General features: G+C 38.5%; 1 protein-coding gene across 10 annotated transcripts in view; it reads left to right on the top strand.

Moving 5' to 3' along the window:
- ZNF227 (zinc finger protein 227) overlaps positions 1–22,057 on the top strand; it is a 46,979-nt gene extending 24,922 nt beyond the window's left edge. For all 10 annotated transcript variants that reach the window (XM_012446577.2, XM_012446576.2, XM_012446578.3 and 7 more), the window contains one exon: positions 1,523–22,057. In XM_012446577.2, the coding sequence (XP_012302000.1) occupies positions 1,523–3,651 (2,129 nt within the window). In that variant the 3' untranslated portion in view covers positions 3,652–22,057. The remainder of the gene's footprint in view (positions 1–1,522) is intronic.
- Positions 22,058–22,168: the final 111 nt, after the last annotated feature.

Here is a 22,168-nt window from a genome sequence, read left to right as displayed (position 1 = left end):
CCAGCCGAGGTCTTTCATACATTTCTAACCACTACCCTCAACTTAAGTATAATTTTACATCTTGACTGAGCATAAATATGCTCATATTTATGTGTATGTTTACAAACTAAAACAAGTATTTCCTATAGTGGTGCGCTTATTGCTTGGAATATTCTAAGCATGTTCTCTTACTCTGTTTTTTTTTTTTTTTTGTCACAAGTTACATACTGGGTTTCATGGTGCACTGTTGCATCACAACAATTTGAAAACCCTTGTTACAGTGGGGATAAAGCAATGAAGAAAACAAAACGTGTGTTTTTTTCATGACCATTACATTCTAGTGGGTCTAAGACACAAAGGGAAAAAAAAAAGGAAAGTATATAGTAAATCAAATAATAAGTACAGTGGGAAAAAGTCAAGCAGAGTAAGGGAACTGGGAAGAGTCAAAGGTGTATGGTGGGCTGGGCGCAGTGGCTCACACCTGTAATCCCAGCACTTTGGGAGGCCGAGGTGGGGGGATCACTTGAGGTCAGGAGTTCGAGACCAACCTGGCCAACATGGCAAAACCCTGTCTCTGCTAAAAATACAAAAATTAGCTGGGTGTAGTGGCATGAGCCAGTAATCCGCACTACTCGGAAAGCTAAGGAGGAAAATCTCTTGAAGCCGGGAGGCGGAGGTTGCAGTGAGCTGAGATTGCACCACTGCACTCCAGCCTGGGTGACAGAGTGAAACTCCGTTTCAGAAAAAAAAAAGGTATATGGTGGTACCGTGGATTTACTTTTGCATCATGTGTTATGGAAGGCATCACAGATAAAGTAACATTTGAGCAGAGACCTGAAGGGAGTGAGAGAACAAGCAAGGCTCCCTGCTTCCTGGGAGGAAACTTTCCAAGCTGAACATACCTCTTCCTCTCTTAGTCTTCCGTGTTGACTTTGAGAGTTTGCACTATGCTCTACTTCTTTGCTCTCTGAACTTCTCTCCTAGTTATACAAGATAAACTGTTTTCCACTTCTTGTCCAGAGACTTGAATTTCTGCCAGGCTTTAGAATAATCATCTTACTAGTTCAACTGCTTTTCCAAATTTCCTGTTGGAAAATAATTTCTATCAGGATCTAAAATACTATTTTATGCCTACAGTCTGAACTTTCCTAACATAACTAGTTATTTGAATCCCACTTGTCATAAGCCTACTGAGCAAGAGTTATGTAGTTTGTTAATTGATGTTATGCAGGTTGGAATGTGGACTGTCTTTTTGTTGCCCTGCAGCCACCTGATTTCAGCTTTTAGCTCTCATATTAAACTGTTAGACTTACTACTCTAAATGGATTATATTTATACTTAGTGAATCGGAACCTGTTGACCCCACTCTTTGCTTACACCTGTATGAAAAACATGACAAAAGAATACGTGATACTGTAAGGACAAGGTCACCTTTCCCCTGGTTTATTAAGGCTTTCTCCTATGGCCTATGTGTGAAATTCTATTTCTGAAGAAAGTGTTTACTTGCCCTCATCTCTAAATATTACTTTTTTTTTTTTAATAGGCAGCAAGCATCAAAATAAGATGGAGACTCTCCAAAAATTTGCATTAAAATACCTTTCAAATCAAGAGCTGTCCTGCTGGCAAATCTGGAAACAGGTTGCAAATGAATTAACCAGGTGTCTACAGGGGAAGAGTTCCCAGTTAGTACAAGGTGACTCTATTCAGGTTTCTGAAAATGAGAACAATATAATGAACCCTAAAGGAGATAGCTCTATTTATATTGAAAATCAGGAGTTTCTATTTGGAAGAACCCAGCATTCTTGTAGGAATACATATCTGAGTGAGTCACAGATTCAGAGTAGAAGTAAGCAAATTGATGTGAAAAATAACCTGCATATACATGAAGACTTAATGAAGAAATCATCATGTCATGAGCATATTAAAACTGACACAGAACCAAAACCCTGCAAAGGTAATGAATGTGGCAAAATCATTAGTGATGGCTTCAATCAGAAATTACCCTTAGGAGAGAAACCTCATCCATGTGGTGAGTGTGGAATGGGCTTCAGTTATAGCCCAGGGCTTCCCCTTCATCAGAATGTTTACACAGGAGAAAAATACCTCAGTCAAAGCTCACATCTGCAAACTCATCAGAGAATTCACCAGGGAGAGAAACTAAATAGATATTATGGATCTGGTGGTTGCTTCAATAAGAGCTCTTTCCATTTTTATCAATCTGATCATACAGGAGAGAAGTCCTATCGATGCGACAGCTGTGGCAAGGGATTCAGTAGCAGCACGGGTCTTATCATTCATTACAGAACTCATACTGGAGAGAAACCCTATAAATGCGAGGAATGTGGTAAATGCTTTAGTCAAAGTTCAAATTTTCAGTGCCATCAGAGAGTCCACACTGAAGAAAAACCATACAAATGTGAAGAGTGTGGTAAGGGCTTTGGCTGGAGTGTTAATCTCCGTGTTCACCAGAGGGTCCACAGGGGTGAGAAACCCTATAAATGTGAGGAGTGTGGTAAAGGCTTCACTCAGGCTGCACATTTTCACATCCATCAGAGAGTCCACACTGGGGAGAAACCCTACAAATGTGATGTGTGTGGTAAGGGCTTCAGCCACAATTCACCATTAATATGCCATCGGAGAGTCCACACTGGAGAGAAGCCATACAAATGTGAGGCGTGTGGGAAAGGCTTTACACGTAATACAGATCTGCATATTCATTTCAGAGTTCACACGGGAGAGAAACCCTATAAATGTAAGGAGTGTGGTAAGGGCTTTAGTCAGGCTTCAAATCTTCAAGTCCATCAGAATGTCCACACTGGGGAGAAACGATTCAAATGTGAAACGTGTGGGAAGGGCTTCAGTCAGTCCTCAAAGCTTCAAACCCATCAGAGAGTCCACACTGGAGAGAAACCATACAGATGTGATGTGTGTGGTAAGGACTTCAGTTACAGTTCAAATCTTAAACTACACCAAGTAATTCACACGGGAGAAAAACCGTATAAATGTGAGGAATGCGGCAAGGGCTTTAGTTGGAGATCAAATCTTCATGCGCATCAAAGAGTTCACTCAGGAGAGAAACCCTATAAATGTGAGCAGTGTGATAAAAGCTTCAGTCAGGCCATAGATTTTCGGGTACATCAAAGAGTCCATACTGGAGAGAAGCCATACAAATGTGGTGTCTGTGGTAAGGGCTTCAGTCAGTCCTCTGGTCTTCAATCCCATCAGAGAGTCCACACGGGGGAAAAGCCATACAAATGTGATGTGTGTGGAAAGGGCTTTAGATACAGTTCGCAGTTTATATACCATCAGAGAGGCCATACTGGAGAAAAACCTTACAAATGTGGAGAGTGTGGAAAAGGTTTTGGTAGGAGCTTGAATCTTCGCCATCATCAGAGGGTCCACACGGGAGAGAAACCCCATATATGTGAGGAGTGTGGTAAGGCCTTCAGTCTTCCCTCAAATCTTCGAGTCCATCTGGGTGTTCACACCAGGGAAAAACTCTTTAAATGTAAAGAGTGTGGTAAAGGCTTCAGTCAGAGTGTACGTCTTCTAGCCCATCAGAGAGTCCACACTGGAGAAAAACCATACAAATGTGACATATGTGATAAGGACTTCCGTCACCGTTCACGTCTTACATATCATCAGAAAGTCCATATTGGCAAAAAGCCTTAGAAATGAGAAGTGTGTTACCAACTTCTGTCTGAATGCATACCTTCAAGTTTTTGGAGAGTCCATGCTAGTGGTAAACCCTATAAAAGTATTGAGAGTGGAAGGGGATCTTTCTAACAAATCCATCAAGATGACATAGAACCATCAACAAGAATAGAATTTGTATTTAGGGGAGAAACAGAGCTGTGGCTCTCTCGGTAAGATCTAGTTACTATAAATGATCACCTTTCAATGTGAATATATGCCTGAAGATAATATGTGGAAGGATATTTGCCATATGCTAACTGGTTTTTTGGCCAGGGAGAGTTTTGGGTTATTATTCCTGTAATTGCCATTTTTATACTTAGTGATCATTATTTTCACTAAAAGCTGTGAAGCTTTGGAAAATGAATAAAATTACTAAAAATTTCCTGTAGCTAAGGACTCATAGATTATTTTATATGGTATGTAGGTTTAAAATTAAGGAATATATCCCCAGAGATGAATCTTTTGCCTTCAGAAGTAAATTTATGTCTGCCATGGAGGTATATTAAAAGGATGGTTGGTGCATCAGTTTCAGTAGCAAACAGATATAGATTTCTGAAGTATTTTGTGGTTTACCAATCCAGTGGCACACTATGCAAACATCGAATGGGAGAAGGTAAATTTTTAGCTGTGGATGTTGGAAGATGTTCAGAATATATTAACTTGAAAAAGAAAATAAGATTTTTATGTGATCCTATTTTGTTAAAACGTGTAGACGAATAGGTCTTTACTATAGTTCTCTCTAAATAATGGGATTTTATCTTATGTATATTTTAATATTTCTTTAAACTTACTTTGAAATAAAACTTTCAGAAAAATTATAGAAGTTATATAAAATCTCCCATATAGTCCTTATCCAGATTAACCGTTGTTAACATCTTTGAATTATTCTCTCAATATGTATTTATACATAGAGTTTTGCCATATGAATATGTTACAGACATCTTTCTCCTTACACAAAATACTTGTGTGCTTTCCTAAGAACAAGGATGTCTACTTACCTACAGTGTAACATTCCAGTTATTTATTTATTGAGAGACAGGGTCTCATTCTGTTGCCTAGGCTGAGTACAGAGGGGTGATTATAGCTCACCGCAGCCTCTAACTCCTGGGGGCAGGCAATCCTCCTGCCTCAGCCTCCCAAGTGCCTGCAGGCACAGACCACCATGCCCACCTAATTTTTAAAATTTTTATAGAGATGGGCTCTTGCTATGTTGCCTAAGCTAGTGTCAAATTCCTGGGCTTAAGTGATCCTCCTACCTCAGCCTTCCAAAATGCTAGGATTACAGGTGTGAGCCACTGCATCCAGAAAGAAAGTTTATTATTGATACATAACAGTATGTAACCTACAGACTTTATTTAAATCTTAGTTTATCCCAATAATATGCTGATTTTTTTCTGCTCGAGTCCAAAGATTACACATTGCTTTTAGACTCCTTTAATCAAAATTGCTACCTCTTTCATTGTTTTTAATGACCTTGATATTTTTGAGATTATTTTGTAGAATGTCTCTTAATTTGGATTTGCCTGAGGTTCCCTTATAATTGGATTTAACTACACATTTTTCCATGAGGACTCGGTAAGTGATGTGCAGCACGTAATATTTGTACCTATAAAGGTAACAACTTGGAACACTTTATTGGGGATGGTGGTGCTGGGTTTTTCCATTGTGAAATTATTTTTTCTTTGTGATTCATAATAACAAAGGCAATTTGTGGGGAGATACTTCCTGACTCTGTAAATAGCTTGTTTTTCAGTCCATTTTCCTCCACTAGTTTAAGCATTCTGTAAGTCTGGCCTGAATCACTGATCACTCTGATGGTGCAAAAGGGTCATATATTTAACCTTCATCATTCCTTCAACACTTTAGATTGTTGTTCTACTCTAAGGAAGTTTCTCTTCTGTCCCGTTTGTCCATCATGTATTTTAAAATAAATTTAAGCACATCTTTACTCTGACACAATACAATGTTCCAGGCTCATCTTGTACTCGTCTTGCCCCATCCATGGAATTTGCCATATCTTTGGGAACTCGGATTCCTGTGATTGAGGGATGGTAGTTAGACATCAAGATGTGGGTAATAGCTGTAACAGATGTGCTTTTTTTTTTTTTTTTTTTTTTAAAAACACTGGGGGATGAAGGAGTGAAAAAAAGTATATAGATAGGAAGAGAAGTAGAAGGGTAGAATTAATGAGTTCCTACTTTTATTTCCAGTTCTTAATATCATAGTGTTTTTCTTTCTAGCCTTACCAGCATTCTGTGTTGCATCTTCATTCTCCAAGAATCAGAAATTTGTCTCCCAGTATCATTCATATATTTACTGGGGAAGGTGGATGTGCATCCATCTAGAACTTGGGGGTTCTATCTTTCTAGGAAGGAGTGAATGGGAGTATTGGATGACTGATGCCAGAGATTATTTTTGAATGGCATAGTATCCCAAACATAATTTTTCGCATTCTCAGGGTATTCACCCTTTAAACCAAATAAAATGTTCCAGTAGGACCATGAAGAAAAGTATCTGATAGAAATACCCAGAGATAGATGGTATATTCAGATGAGAGCCTTCTACTCAGTGTTTCTTGCAGATACTAGTACAGTTAATGTGAAGGAATGGTTTCTTGTGAAGTGTTGCGGAGCTCTCCTAGCCTGTGTCACTGAGGCCATTGATTAGCATTGCTTTACTTTATTTACCTCTCATTCTCTTCTTAACATTCTCAGAGGTAGTTTGACACAAAGTTCTCAAACCTCATCCCTCTACTGCTTCTTGAGAAGACCAAGGCATTTGAGGACAAACTTGTGTTAGAGACCAAGTCAGGATATTGGTAACAAAGCAGTAGAGTATAATATAAAGCAGACTCTCAGCCAGGCACAGGGGCTCACACCTATAGTCTCAACTACTCAAGAGGCTGAGGTGAGAGGATTACTTGAACCTAGAAGTTTGAAGCTATAACTGCACCACTGCATTCCAGCCTGGGTGACAGTGAGAACCCATCTTGAAAAAGCCGGCTGGATACAGTTGCTCACACCTGTAATCCCAGCACTTTGGGAGGCCAAGGTGGGTGGATCACCTGAGGTTAGGAGTTCGAGACCAGTCTGGCCAACATGGTGAAACCCCATCTCTACTAAAAATACATAAAGTTAGCCAGGTGTGGTGGTGGGTGCCTGTAATCCCAGCTACTTGGGTGAGGCAGCAGAATCGCTTGAACCTAGGAGGTGGAGGTTGTGGTGAGCCAAAATTACACCATTGCAGTCTTGTCCACTCCAGCCTGGGCAACAAGAGTGAAATTCCATCTAAAAAAAAAAAAAAAGGTAGAATTACTTTCTTGTTTAGTGCAGCCATTTGCTAATTGCATCACTGCAGACAAAATGCTTGACTTCTCTATTCCTCAGTTTGCTTGTGTTTTCCATGTTTGATGATATCTTTTATTTCTGTTGTAAGGGTTAAAACTATATGTCTGGCATATAGAAGGGCTGTATAGTGTTAACTTATTTTCAACATAGATGTCACTATTATTAGATTTCTGCTAATTTTTATTAGAAATTTCTAAGAAAGGGATCAGTAACTATAGCCTCCTGGCCAAATCTAGACTGTGTCCTATTTTTGTACAACACAAGAGCTGAGATTTTAAATTTTAAAAAAGTTATAAGAAAAAGAATATGCTACAGAGAACATCTGTGGCCCATAAGACCTAAAACATTACTGTCTGGCCATTTTTAGGAAGTTTGCCATTCCCTGGTCTAAGGAAATTTTAGTTTCTCGGAAACCTTGCTTCTGAGATGCATACTTACTACAGATATGAATTATCTCAGTTCAGCACTTCTCAAATCTTTTAGCTTTAAAAACAAATGTTTCAATTGACATAAGATGACACAAGAACATTTTTTATAGAAAATTAGGACCATATATGAAGCAATGAGGTATATGTCCAATGTGTAGTTAATCTGCAGTTCTGTGAATGTTAATCTCTCTTTTTTTTTTTTTTTTTGATGTAAGCAAACTTGGGTTTTACAGGCTTAAGTAACTTCCCAAAGTCAGTAGTAAATGCCACAACTACAGTTTGAACTCAGGTTTATCTTGCTGACTTTAAAGCTGCTCTTAAATGCTGTCTGTGTGAATTGCATTGCAATGTCAGAACCCCTAAGTTTACATTCTGTAGAGCATGCATCCCATTTCACGTGAATGAAGTACAAATGTAAGAATGGAAAATCCTTCAAAAAGTACCAGATTTGCCTAGGAAGGCTTTTGCTCCATTTCTATTCAGGCTTTTCTTGTAATAAGTCAGTAATCTAAGGCAAGCTTGTCTGACCTGCAGCCCAGGACAGCTTTGAAGTGGCCTAACACAAATTCATAAAATTTTAAAAACATGGGACTTTTTGCAAAATTTTAAAGCTCATCAGCTATTTTATGTGTGGCCCAAGACAATTATTCTTCCAGTGTGGCCCAGGGAAGCCAAAAGATTGGACACCCCGATCTCTTAAGAGGTATGTTTTGTATTTCCTGTTTCCTTGATTACATTTCTGACCTCGATGCCACTAATTTTTAAATATTTCTTGTTTGATGATTGAAAAGCCAATTCTGAAAAATTAAATGTTGAAAAAGAACAGCCATGTTTGAAGCTTTAACCTAGCAGTTGTAACCTAACTAATGTACCTCTTCCAACTGTAATTTTGCAATCCACTTGAGGAAGGCATCCCTTTTAGGTCTTATCTGAAAGTATTTACTTGATAGTTCCCCCACAAAAATCATATTTCTTTAAAAATATGCAGCTTTTTCTAGGCATGGTGGCTCATGCCTGTAATTCTAGCACTTTTGGAGGGAGAGGTGGGAGAATGGCTTGGGCTCCGGAGTTCAAAACCAGCCTGGGCAACATAGTGAGACCCCCGTCTCTACAAAAAGATTTTTTAAAAAATCAGCTGGGCATGGTGGTGGTGTGGACCTATAGTCCCAGCTACAGGCTGAGTGGCTGAAGTGTGAGGATTGCTAGAGCCCAGGAGGCTGAGGCTACAGTGTAATGTTGCACTGCACTCCAGCCTGGGGCCCTGACTCAGAAATGATAATTTTTTTTAAAAATGCAGGTTTTAGGAAAGCCATTCACTTGAAAACTCTAAGTTGGTGAGCCTTTCAGCAATTTATACCCATATTTCTCTTCTCTTTGTCCCCTCCCCCTTTTAAGTTTTGAGGTATAATTAACATACAATAAGCTATAGATATTTAAAGTGTTTGATTTTTAAAGTTTTAATATGTATCTTTGAAACTCTCACCACAATTGAGATAGCAAACATATCCATCATTCTTCAAAGTCACCTCATATATCCCTTTTAATCTCCATCCTACTCCTTCCCAGTCCCCAAGCAACCACTGATCTGCTGTCACCGTACAGTAGCTTGCATTTTCTACAGTTCTAACAAATGAAAACCATAGAGCATATACTTTTTTTCTTGCAGAAGAGATTCATCCTTGTTGCCTGTATAGAATTAATTCTTCATTACTGAACATTACTTGCAATTGTGTAGACATACCACAATTTTAAAAAAATCCATCTACTGATGGGGATTTGAGTTGTTTTCAAGCTTTTGGCTATTTATTATAAATGTTATGACATACTATGAACACTTGTTTGTATACAAGTATTTGTATGGAGATACATATGTATAGTCTAGAAATATATATGTATTCCATATATAACTATTTTATCTTGAATAAATAGCTAGGAATTGAATAACTAGATCATATGGTAAGTATATATATAAAACTTGTATTTTTAATGTTGTATTTTTATTTATCACAGTTATACAAATTTGGAGGGGTACATGTGGTATTTCAATATACGTGTATAACGTGTAATGATCAAATTGGTGTAGCTGGGATGTCCATCACCCCAAACATTGTGTTTAACTTTTTAAGGAACTTCCACTCTTTTCCAAAGTGGTTGTGCTGTTTTACGTTTTCACCAGCAGTTTATACATTTTCTTCACAGTTTCATCAAAATGTATAATGGTTGGTCTCTCTTAATTTTAGCCATTCTGGTATAGTAATATCTCATTTTGTTTTTAGTTTGCATTTTTCTAAACATGCTTTTGATGTGCTTATTTTCCATTATAATATCTTTGGTAAAGTCTAAATACTTTGCCCATTTTGTTTTTAATTGTGTTGCTTGTTTTGAGTTTTGTGGGTTCTTTGTATATTATTGATATGAGTCCTTTATCAGGTATGTGATTTGCAAAGATTTTTTCACTGAGTCTGTGCTTAAGAGAAGTTTAAAATTTTTATTAAGTCTAGTTTATCATAATTTGGTGTTTCATGCTTTTGATGTCATATCTAAGAAACCTTTGCCTAATCCAAGGTCTCAAAGACTTTTTCCTATGTTTTCTTTTAATTTTATAAGTTTAGGTTTTACATATAGATGATCCATTTTTAATACTTGTATGTGATATAAAACGTGTTTATTCATCTTAAAACTATGGATGTTCAGTTATGCCAACACCATTTGTTTAAAAAGATGATCTTTTCTCCATTGAATTGACTTTCTGTGTCAAAAGTCAATTGACTATATATGAGTGGGTTTATTTCTGAACTCTTTATTCTAACTTGTTGATCGTTACGTCTTTTCACCATACATAGCCAGTTGTTCTTGATTACTAACATAGCTTTACAGTAAGTCTCTAAATCAGGTAGCATGAGTCTTCTAGCTTTGCTTTTTCAAAATTGCTTTAGCTATTCTAGTTCTTTTGCTTTTTCATGTAAGTTGAATCATCTTGTTGATTCTTTTAAAGAATATTTGCAGGGCTTTTGATGGGAAGTGTGTTGGAAGATTTGACTTCTTGAGTCTTCCAATGAACATGGCATATCTCTTTGCTTATTTAGGTCTTTTATTTTATCAGTGATTTTTATTTTTCAGTACACAGATATTGCCTATGTTTTGTTAGACTTGTACTTAAAAATTTCCTGAAAATTTTGTTTTATTGTAAGTTTCTATTTATACTAGTATATAGAAATGCAACTTATCTAGATTAACATTGTATATTAACATTGCATCCCAGGACCTTTTGAAACTGACTTATAAGTTCTGGTAACTTTTTCATAGATTCCTTATAATCATGTTGTATGCAAATAGAGACAGTTATTTCTTCTTTTCCAATATGGTTTTTGTTTCTTGTTTTTCTAAGAGCTTTTTGTGCATCTACTAAGATGACTGAATAATTTTCCTTCTTTAATCTATTAATATAATGAATTATATCCATTTTAAAATGTTTCAACAACATTGCATTCCTGAGATAAACCTACTTAATCTTGATGTAGTATTCTTTTCATATATTCTACTTGCTGGTATTTGTTGAGAAATTTTGTGTCTATGTTTATGAGACATATTAATCTGTTGTCTTCATGTAATATATTTTTGTAATTTTGGTAACAAGGTAACACTAGCCTTATAAAATGAGTTGGGAAGTGTTTCTCTCCTCTTTATTTTCTTCTTTTTCCATAAAATGTTTGTGTAGAATTGGTAGTTTTTTTCCCTTTAAATGTTTGGTACATATAAGAGTCCTAGGCCTGGTGGTGGTGCTCTGGAGTGTTTTAACTTGAATTCAGTGCAGTGTCATCAATAGGTAGAGGAATATTCAGGATGTCTATTTCTTCTTGAATGAGTTTTCATAGTTTTCTCCTTTAAAGAAGTTGTCTATTTCATCTAAGTTGTCATGTATGGCATAAAGTTGTTCATAATATTCCCTTGTTATTTTAATCTCATTAGGATATGTATTTTTTTCCTTTTTTTTTTTTTTTGTCTACCAGGCTGGAGTGGAGTGGCAAGATCTTGTACTAACTGTAACCTCTGTCTCCCAGGTTCAAGTGATTCTCCGGCCTCAGCCTCCTGGATAGGTGAGATTACTGGCACCTGCCAAAACACCCAGCTAATTTTTGTATTTTTGGTAGAGATGGGGTTTTGCCATGTTGGCCAGGCTGTTCTTGAACTCCTGACCTCAAGTGATCCACCTGCCTCAGCCTCCCAAACTGCTGGGTTTACAGGCATGAATCAACGTGCCTGGCCTGTCATTAGGATTTGCAATTATATCCTTCTTTCAGTCCTACAGTTGGTAATTTCTGCTTTGTTTTCTTGTTCAAATTTTACTTATGTTTTTTCACTAGTGTTCTCCTTTTAGTTTCATGGATTTCTGCTTCCATTTTTGTTGTTTTCTTCCTTCTTGCTTAGGGGTTTTTCTTTCTCTCCTTTTTTCACAGACAGGGGCTCTCTCTGTCACCCAGGCTGGTCTCAAACTCCTGGGCTAAAGCAATTCTCCTGCCTTGGCCTCCTTCAAATGCTGGGATTACAGGTGTGAGCCACTGCACTCAGCTTTTCTTTTAAAGTTTATTAAGCCTAAAAAAGCTTAGATAATTGATGTAAGCTCCTTGTCTTCCAATATAAGCATTTAATGCTCTAAATTTTTCCCTAAATGTTGCCTTAGTGGCATTCTATAAGTTCTGATATGTAACTTTTTATTTGATTTAAATTATTTTCCCTTTTCTCTTGTAACTCATAGGTTACCCCTCCCCTCCCCCCACGACCGATGGGTTACTTGATTTCCATGGGTATTGGGGGATTTTCCTGAGATTGTTTTGTTATTGATTCTCATTTAATTTTGTTGTGATGTGAGAATATATCTTGTGTGATTTCAATTCTTTTTATATATTTTTTTCAATTCTTTTAAATTGATGCAGTGAATTACATGGCCCAGAGTATGAGCCACCTAAGTATATGTTTTATGAGCCCTTGAAAAGAATGTGTATTCTTTTGTGTTGGGATAAAGTATTCTATAAATGTCAGTTAAGTGGTGTTGATTAATAGTGTGGTTGAGGTTTTCTGTATCTGTATCCTTAGTTTTTTCACCCCCCGCCCCCCAACCCCATCGTGGCAAGATTTGATCATGACTTACTGATTTTCTTCCCATTTGTTTTATTGGTTAATGATAGTGAAGTCTCCAACTGTAATTGTGGGTTGTTTAGTCTTTGTCTTACCAGTTTTGGCTTAGTATATTTTGAAGCTCTGTTGTTTTCTGTATACATATTTAATTTTATGTCTTTTCGGTGCAGGTATCTATTATTTAATCTTCCTCTTATTTCTGGTAATAATCCTTGTTTTGATGTCTACTTCGTTTGCTTTTAATATCACCACTACAGCCTTTTACTAGTGTTTGCCTAATAGTACAGCCACTCCAGCTTTATTTTGATTATTGTTACCTTATTCTCCAATCTGACAATTTGTTATAATTGGTATGTTTATGTCATTTATATATCATTTAGTTATTGATATGGTCAGAGATAAATCTAATTTTGGTTATCTTCTTTGTTCCTTTTTTTTCTTGTTACACATTTTTGCTAATTTTTAAAAATGATTTCATATTGTGTCCACACTTAGCTTATTTATAGTGGTTGAATATCCCTCACCCAAAATGTTTGGAAGTGTTCAGATTGTTTCAGATTTTGTAGTAGTTGTATTGTAGTTATCAGTTGAGTATTCCCAATCTGAACATCTGAAATCCAAAACACTCGCATGGACATTTCCTTTGAATTGTCATGTCAGCACTCAAAAATATTGATTTTGCAGCATTTGGATATTCAGATTGGTGTATTCAACCTGTACCTCTTTTCATAATTGTTTTAGTGTTTACCATAGAATTTACAATATATATCTGTAGTAATGACAGCTTGTCTTTAAATAATATATGCTATTTTATTTCAATAGGTTTTTGGGAAACAGGTGTTTAGTTACATCAGTAAGTTTTTTAGTGGTGATTCCTGAGATTTTGAATATTTACTACTTTACTTGTACAACTGTACACTTCCAATTTCTTCTTTCAAACTTTTGTCCAATCATTGTCAAGCATTTGTCTTTTGCATATAGTATAAAGCCAAGTACATTGCTGTTATTTTTTCTTTAGGGAGTCAAGTGTCTTTCAGCACAATTAAAACTTCTTAAGTTCTTAACTGCTTCTGGAAATCTTCATTTCTTTGCATGTTTACCAAATTTTATATAGCATCCTTTCTGTTTGAAGAACTTCCTTTAATGTTTCTTGTACTGCTGGTTGGCTGGTACGGAATCTTCTGTTTTTGTTTTTGTCTTAAAAAATTTTCATTATGATGTCTTCATTTTTGAGGGATATATTTTCTGGGTATGGAATTATGTGTTGACTTTTTTTTTCTTTCTATACTGTTTGTATTCCGGTTTGCATAGTTTCCAATGAGAGGTGGTGTATAATTCTCATACATCTTTCTTTGTATGTATTGTGTCTCCCCATCCAAAATTTTGGCTGCAAAATTTTCTCTTTATTTTGAATTTACTGCAGTTTGAATACGATGTGTCTAGGTGTGATTGTTTTTATTTTAAAAATACAGATAATTAATTTATTTTAAAAATACAGATAATACCATGGAAAATCCATAGACTCACTCACCTAGAAACTCTTCTCTTTTTTTTTGAGACGGAGTTTCGCTCGTTACCCAGGCTGGAGTGCAATGGCATGATCTCGGCTCACCGCAATCTCTGCCTCCTGGGTTCAAGCAATTCTCCTGCCTCAGCCTCCTGAGTAGCTGGGATTACAGGCACACACCACCATGCCCAGCGAATTTTTTGTATTTTTAGTAGAGACGGGGTTTCACCATGTTGATCAGGATGGTCTCAATCTCTTGACCTCGTGATCCACCGGCCTCAGCATCCCAAAGTGCTGGGATTACAGGTGTGAGCCACCACGCCTGGCCCGTTTCTTTTTAATTTTTTTTTTTGAGACAGAGTCTCGCTCTGTTGCCCAGGCTGGAGTGCAGTGGCATGGTCTTGGCTCATTGCAACCTCTGCCTCCTGGGTTCAAGGAATTCTCTGCCTTAGCCTCCTTAGTAGCTGGAATTACAGATGCACACCACCATGCCTGGCTAATTTTTGTATTTTTAGTAGAGATGGGGTCACCATCTTGGCCAGGCTGGTCTTGAAACCCTTACCTCATGATTCACCTGCCTTGGCCCCCGAAAGTGCTGAGATTACAGGTGTCAGCCACCGCACCCAATCGAAACTCGCCTTACTACACTCATAAACCAGATGGAAGGGTGTACATTTTAATGCATTAGAAAAAGCTCATTTGTAGGCTGAGCACAGTGGCTCACACCTGTAATCCCAGGTCTTTGGGAGGCTGAAGCAGGTGGATTACCTGAGGTCAGGAATCTGAGACCAACCTAGCTAACTTGGTGAAACCCTGTTTCTACTAAAAATACAAAACATTAGCTGGGTGTGGTGGCACATGCCTGTAATCCCAGCTACTCTGGAGGCTGAGGCAGGAGACTTGCTTGAATCTAGGAGACAGAGGTTGCAGTGAGACAAGATTGTGCCACTGCACTCTAGCTTGGGCAATAAGAGCCAAACTCCATCTCAAAAAAAAAAAAAGAAAGAAAAAACTCATTTGTATATCTTTTGTCTTTGGTTATGTTTTGTTGTTCAGTAATGTCATTGATGTTCAAAACTTTGTACTTTAAGTTGCAATTAAAGATTCAATTGAGAAAAATCATACTTTTACATAGGAAAGTATGCATTACTGTTAGGTTTTAACTTAAATATATGCTTCTTGAATTTTCCACATGCACAAAGACCCATTGAAGGTATACACAAAAATACTAACACTAGCCAGGCACAATAGCTCATCCTTGTAATCCCAGTACTGTGGGAGGATGAGGCAGACAGATCACTTGAGGTCAGAAGTTCAAGACCAGCCTGAGTAAGACGGTGAAACCTTGTCTCTCATGGCCGAAGAGGAACAGCTCCAGTCTGCAGTTCCCAGTGAGAGTGCACCAGAAGATGAGTGAGCTCTGCATTTCCAACTGAGGTACCAGGTTCATCTCACTGGGACTGGTTAGACAGTGGGAACAGCCCACATTGGGCAAGCTGAAGCAGGGTGGGGCATAGCCTCACCCAGGAGGCACAAGGGGCTGGAGAACTCTCCTCCCTGGCCAGGGGAAGCCATTAGGAACTTTTCCAGACACTCCAGCACTCTGGCTGAGATACTGCGATTTTCCCATGGTCTACACAACCTGCAGACCAGGAGATTTCCTCCTATGCTTAAAACACCAGCACCCCAGGCTTCCAGCCCAAAACTGGGTGTCTATTTTAGTCGAGTGGCTCCTGGAATGCCAGCGAGACAGAACCCCTGAAAAAGGGGGCTGAAGCCAGGGGGCCAAATGAGCTGGCTTGGCAGGTCCCACCCCAACAAAGACTGGCAAGCTAAGATCCACTGGCTTGAAATTCTCGCAGCCAGCACAGCAGTCTGAGCTTGACCTGGGACATTCGAGTTTAGTGGGGGGAGGGTAATCCACCATTGCTAAGACTCTGGTAGGTGCTTTCAAAATTGCCTGTGTAAACAAAGCCACTGAGAAGTTTACACAGCAGCTGGGCAGAGCCCAGCAAGGCAGCTGAGCAAGACCTCTGTAGGCAGACTCTTAAGTAGATTCCCTTCTTGTTGGGCAGGGCATCTCAGAAAAAAAACAGCCCATCAGGGACTTACAAAGCCCCCACCTTCCTGGGACAGACCACCTGGGAAAAGGGGCAGTTGTGGGTTCCACTTCAGCAGACTTAAAGATCCCTGCCTGGCAGCCCTGAAGGGAGCAATGGACCCCCAAACAAAGTGCTTGAGCTCCATTAAGGGACCGGCTCCCTCTTCAAGTGGTTCCCTGACCCCCTGTGTATCCTATCTGGGAGACACATCATACAGGAGAGCTCTGGCTGACATCTCACAGGTATCCTTTTGGGACAAAGCTACCAGAGGAAGGAACAGGCAGCAATCTTTGCTGTTCTGCAGCCGCCATGGGTGATTCCCAGGCAAGCAGGGTCTGGAGTGGACCTCTAGCAAGCTACAGCAGACCTGAAGCAGAGGGACCTGACTGTTTGAAGGAAAACTAACAGAAAGAAATAGTTTCAACATCAACAGAAAGGACGTCCACTCAGACACCCCACCAGAAAGTGACCAACTTCAAAGACCAAAGGTAGATAAATCCACGAAGATGGGAAGGAACCAGCACAAAAAGGCTGAAATTGCCAAAAGGCAGAACACCTCTTCTCCTCCAAGGGATCACAACCCCTCACCAGCAAGGGAACAAAAGTGGATGGAGAATGAGTGTGACAAATTGACAGAAGCTGGCTTCAGAAGGTGGATAATAACAAACTCCTCTGAGCTAAAGGAGCATGTTCTAACCGAATGCAAGGAAGCTAAGAACCTTGAAAAAAGGTTTGACGAAATGCTAACCAGCATGGAGAAGAACATAAATGACATGATGGAGCTGAAAAACACAGCACAAGAACTTCATGAAGCATACACATTTCAATAGCCAAATCAAGCAGAAGAAAGGATGTCATAGATTGAAGATCAACTCAATGAAATAAAGTGAGATGGCAAGATTAGAGAAAAAGTGAAAAGAAGTGAACAAAGCCTCCAAGAAATATGGGATTATGTGAAAAGACCAAATCTACATTTGATCGGTATACCTGAAAGTGATGGGGAGAATGAAACCAAGTTGGAAAACACTCTTCAGGTATTATCCAGGAAAACTTCCCCAACCTAGCAAGGCAGGCCAATATTCAAGTCCAGGAAATACAGAGAACACCACAAAGATATTCCTCAAGAAGAGCAACCCCAAGGCACATTGTCAGATTCACCATGGTTGAAATGAAGGAGAAAATGCTAAGAGCAGCCAGAGAGAAAGGTCGGGTTACCCACAAAGCGAAGCCCATCAAGCTCATAGGGGATCTCTTAACAGAAACCCTACAAGCTAGAAGAGAGTGGGGGCCAATATTAAACATCCTAAAGAAAAGAATTTTGAACTCATTATCATATTCAGCCAAACTAAGATAAGTGAAGGAGAAGTAAAATCCTTTGAAGGACAAGCAACTGCTGAGAGATTTTGTCACCACCAGGCCTGCCCTACAAGAGCTCCTGAAGGAAGCAGTAAACATGGAAAGGAACAACCAGTACCAGCCACTGCAAAAACATACCAAACTGTAAAGAACAACAACACTGAAGAAACTGCATCAACTAATGGGCAAAACAACCAGCTAGCATCAAAATGGCAGAATCAAATTCACATGTAAAAATATTAACCTTAAATGTAAATGGGCTAAATGCCCCATTCAAAAAACACAGACTGGCAAATTGGATAAAAAGTTAAGACCCATTGGTGTCCTGTATTCAGGTAACCCATCTCATGTGCAAAGACAAACACAGGCTCAAAATAAACAAACATAGGCTCAAAACAAACATAGCCTCCATAGGGATGGAGGAAGATTTACCAAGCAATTGGAGAGCAAAAAAAAAAATAAAAAATAAAAAGCAGGGGATGCAATCCTAGTTTCTCATAAAACAGACTTTAAGCCAACAAAGATCAAAAGAGACAAAGAAGGGCATTACATAATGGTAAAAGGATTAATGCAATAAGAAGAGCTAACTATCCCAAATATATATGCACCCAATACAGGAGCACCCAGGTACATAAAGCAAGCTCTTAATAACCTACAAAGAGACTTAGACTCCCACACAATAATAGTGGGAGACTTTTAACACCCCACTGTCAATACTAAACACAGCAACGATACAGAGAATTAACAAGGATATCCAGGACTTGAACTCAGATCTGGACCAAGCAGACTTAATGGACATCTAAAGAACTCTCCACCCCCAAACCACAGAACATACATTCTCAGCACAACATCACATTTACTCTAAAATCAACCACATAATTAGAAGTAAAACACTCCTCAGCAAATGCAAAAGAACAGAAATCATAAAAAACAGCCTCTCAGACCATAGTGCAATCAAATTAGAACTCAGGATTAAGAAACTCACTCAAAACCGCACAACTACGTGGAAATTAAACAACCTGCTCCCAAATGACTACTGGATAAATAATGAAATGAAGGCAGAAATAAAGATGCTCTTTGAAACCAATGAGAATGAAGACACAACATACCAGAATGTCTGGGACACATTGAGTGTCTAGTGGGAAATTTATAGTACTAAACACCCACCAGAGAAGTGAGGAAAGATATAAAATTGACATCCTAACATCACAATTAAAAGAACTAGAGGAGCAACATCAAATTCAAAAGCTAGGCAAGAAATAACTAAGGTCAAAGCAGAACTGAAGGACATAGAGACACAAAAAAAACCCTTCAAAAACAATAAATCCAGGAGCTAGTTTTTGGAAAGGTCAACAAAATAGACCACTAGCCAGACTAATAAGAGAAGATTCAATAGATGCAATAAAAAATGATAAAGGGGATATCACCACTGATCCCACAGAAATACAAACTACCATAAGAGATTACTATGAACACCTCTATGCAAATAAGCCAGTAAATCTAGAAGAAATGGATAAATTCCTGGACACTCACACCCTCCCAAGACTAAACCAGGAATAAGTTGAATTCCTGAATAGACCAATAACAAGGTCTGAAATTGAGGCAGAAATTAATAGCTTACCAACCAAAAAAAGTCCAAGACCAGATGGGTTCACAGCCAAATTCTACCACAGGTACAAAGAGGAGCTGGTACCATTCCTTCTGAAACTATTCCAAACAACAGAAATAAAGGGACTCCTCCCTAACTCATTTTATGAGACCAACATCATCCTGATACCAAAACCTGGCAGAGACACAACTAAAAAAGAACATGTCAGGCCAATATCCATGATGGAACAATGATGCAAAAATCTTCAATAAAATACTGGCAAACTGAATCCAACAGCATGTCAAAAGCTTTTCCATCACAATCAAGTTGGCTACATCCCAGGGATGCAAGGCTGGTTCTACATACACAAATCTATAAATGTAATCCATCACATAAACAGAACCACAGACAAAAACCACGATTATCTCAATAGATGCAGAGAAGGCCTTTGACAAAATTCAACAGCACTTTATGCTAAAAACTCTCAATATACTAGGTATCAATAGATAATATCTCAAAATAATAAGAGCTATCTGTGACAAACCCACAGCTAATGTCATACGGAATGGGCAAAAACTGGAAGCATTCCCTTTGAAAACTGGCACAAGAAAAGGATGCCCTTTCTCACCACTCCTATCCAACATGGTATTGGAAGTTCTGGCTAGGGCCTCAGGCAAGAGAAGGAAATAAAGGGTATTTGAATAGGAAGAGAGGATTTCAAATTGTCCCTGTTTGCAGATGACATAATTGCATATTTAGAAAACCCCACTGTCTCAGCCTAAAATCTCCTTAAGCTGATAAGCAACTTCAGCAAAGTCTCTGGATACAAAATCAATGTGCAAAAATTGCAAGCATTCCTATACACCAATAATAGACAGAGAGCCAAATCATGAGTAAACTCCCATTCACAATTGCTACAAAGAATCAAATATCTAGGAATACAACTAACAAGGGATGTGAAGGACCTCTTCAAGGAGAACTACAAACCACTGCTCAAAGAAATAAGAGAGAACAGAAACAGATGGAAAAACATTTCATGCTCATAGTTTGGAAGAATCAATATTGTGAAAATGGCCATACTGCCCAAAGTAATTTATAGATTCAGTGCCATGCCCGGCAAGCTACCAATGACTTTCTTCACAGATTTGGAAAAAAACCACCTTAAAATTCGTATGGAACCAAAAAAGAGCCTGCACAGCTAAGACGGTCCTTGGGGGGGGGGGGGGGGGGGAAGCTGGAGGCATCACGCTACCTCACTTCAAACTATATTACAAGCCTACTGTAATCAAAACAGCATTGTACTGGTACCAAAACAGAGATACACACCAGTGGAACAGAACAGAGTCCTCAGAAGGAATGCCACACAACTACAACCATCTGATCTTTGACAGACCTGATAAAAACAAGCAATGGGGAAAGGATTCCCTATTTAATAAATGGTGTTGGGAAAAGTGGCTAGCCATATGGTAGAAAGCTGAAACTGGATCCCTTCCTTACACCTTATACAAAAATTAGATTAAAGATTTAAACATGAGGCCTAACACCTTGTAGGTATAGAAATAGACATGCCATTTGACCCAACAATCCCATTACTGGGTATATATACCCAAAGGATTATAAATTATTCTAATCTAAAGACACATGCATATGTATGTTTATTGTTGCACTGTTCACAATAGCAAAGAGTTGGAACCAATCCAGATGTCCATCACTGATAGACTGGATAAAGAAAATGTGGCATATATACCCCATGAAATACTATGCAGCCATAAAAAGGATGAGTTTATGTCCTTTGCAGGGACATGGATGAAACTGGAAACCATCATTCTCAGCAAATTGACACAAGAACAAAAAACCAAACACCGCATGTTCTCACTCATAAGTGGGTGTTGAACAATGACAACACTTGGACACAGGGAGGGGAACATCACACACCAGGGCCTGGGGGGCTAGGGGAGGAATAATGGAGTGGGGGGATTGGGGAGGGATAGCATTAGGAGAAATACCTAATGTAGGTGATGGGGCGATGGATGCAGCCAAACACCACCATGGCACGTGTATACCTATGTAACCTGCATGATCTGCACATGTACCCCAAAACAAAAAAAAGTTTATGTATATTAAAAAAAAGAAACCTTGTCTCTACTAAAAAGGCCAGAATTAGCCAGGTGTGGTGATGCACATATGTAATCCTAGCTACTCAGGAGGCTGAGGCAGGAGAATCACTTGAACCCAAGAGGCAGAGGTTGCAGTGAGTCGAGATTGTGCCACTGCACCCCAGCCTGGGCAACAGAATGAGACTCCATCTCAAATAAACCAAAACAGCAACAGAGATTACATATGGTACATGGGCTTTTGGTATAGACAAGCCACCTTGGGTCAGAATGGGATGAGTTCTCAACATATATTGTTTATATTATTTTAGTTTTGTACTATGTAAATGTATTACCTATTATAGACAAAAATTTAAAGCAAATTTCCCCAAATGCATTAATGGGCCATATTTTTTCATTTGCCTATTTGATTAGAGTCTCAATATTCCCTCATTTATAAAAATATAGACAGTTACAGATCCGTATTTTCATATTTACACAATTTTAGAAAGTATTACATTTCCCTACAGCCTCACTCCATGGGAACAGTATTGTTAACTGGCCATTGTGTTTTCACTCACCACTGCAAAAGCAAAAATTAAACATATGTTTAACAACACAGTTTTAAAACCTAACAAAGACCCAGTCCACAGACCCCGTATATGTGATTTGCTGCTGCTCACGATGGTATTTTCTTCCGTGAGGGATTGCAATGCTTTTTTCTTGTCATTGGTTTTTCTCTTTCCTCATTCCAATCTTACTATTTTTCTGCAAAGTTTGTTACCCTAGTCCTGTTTTCATCCAGAATAAAAGTTCTTAAGAGCCTGTTTCTATCATTAACTAAATCTAGCTTTCACAATGAGAATAGTGAAGATATAGTTTTTCCTGAATGCCATAATTAGAACTACCCTGCAGTTCATACTGTGGACTTTTGTT

Source organism: Aotus nancymaae, unplaced genomic scaffold, assembly GCF_030222135.1.
Source record: "Aotus nancymaae isolate 86718 unplaced genomic scaffold, 86718_ANA_hifiasm-v0.15.2.pri h1tg000028l, whole genome shotgun sequence".
NCBI lineage: Eukaryota > Metazoa > Chordata > Mammalia > Primates > Aotidae > Aotus > Aotus nancymaae.
Note: the sequence above shows the minus strand (reverse complement) of the source record. Positions and strands in the feature narration are given on the sequence as shown.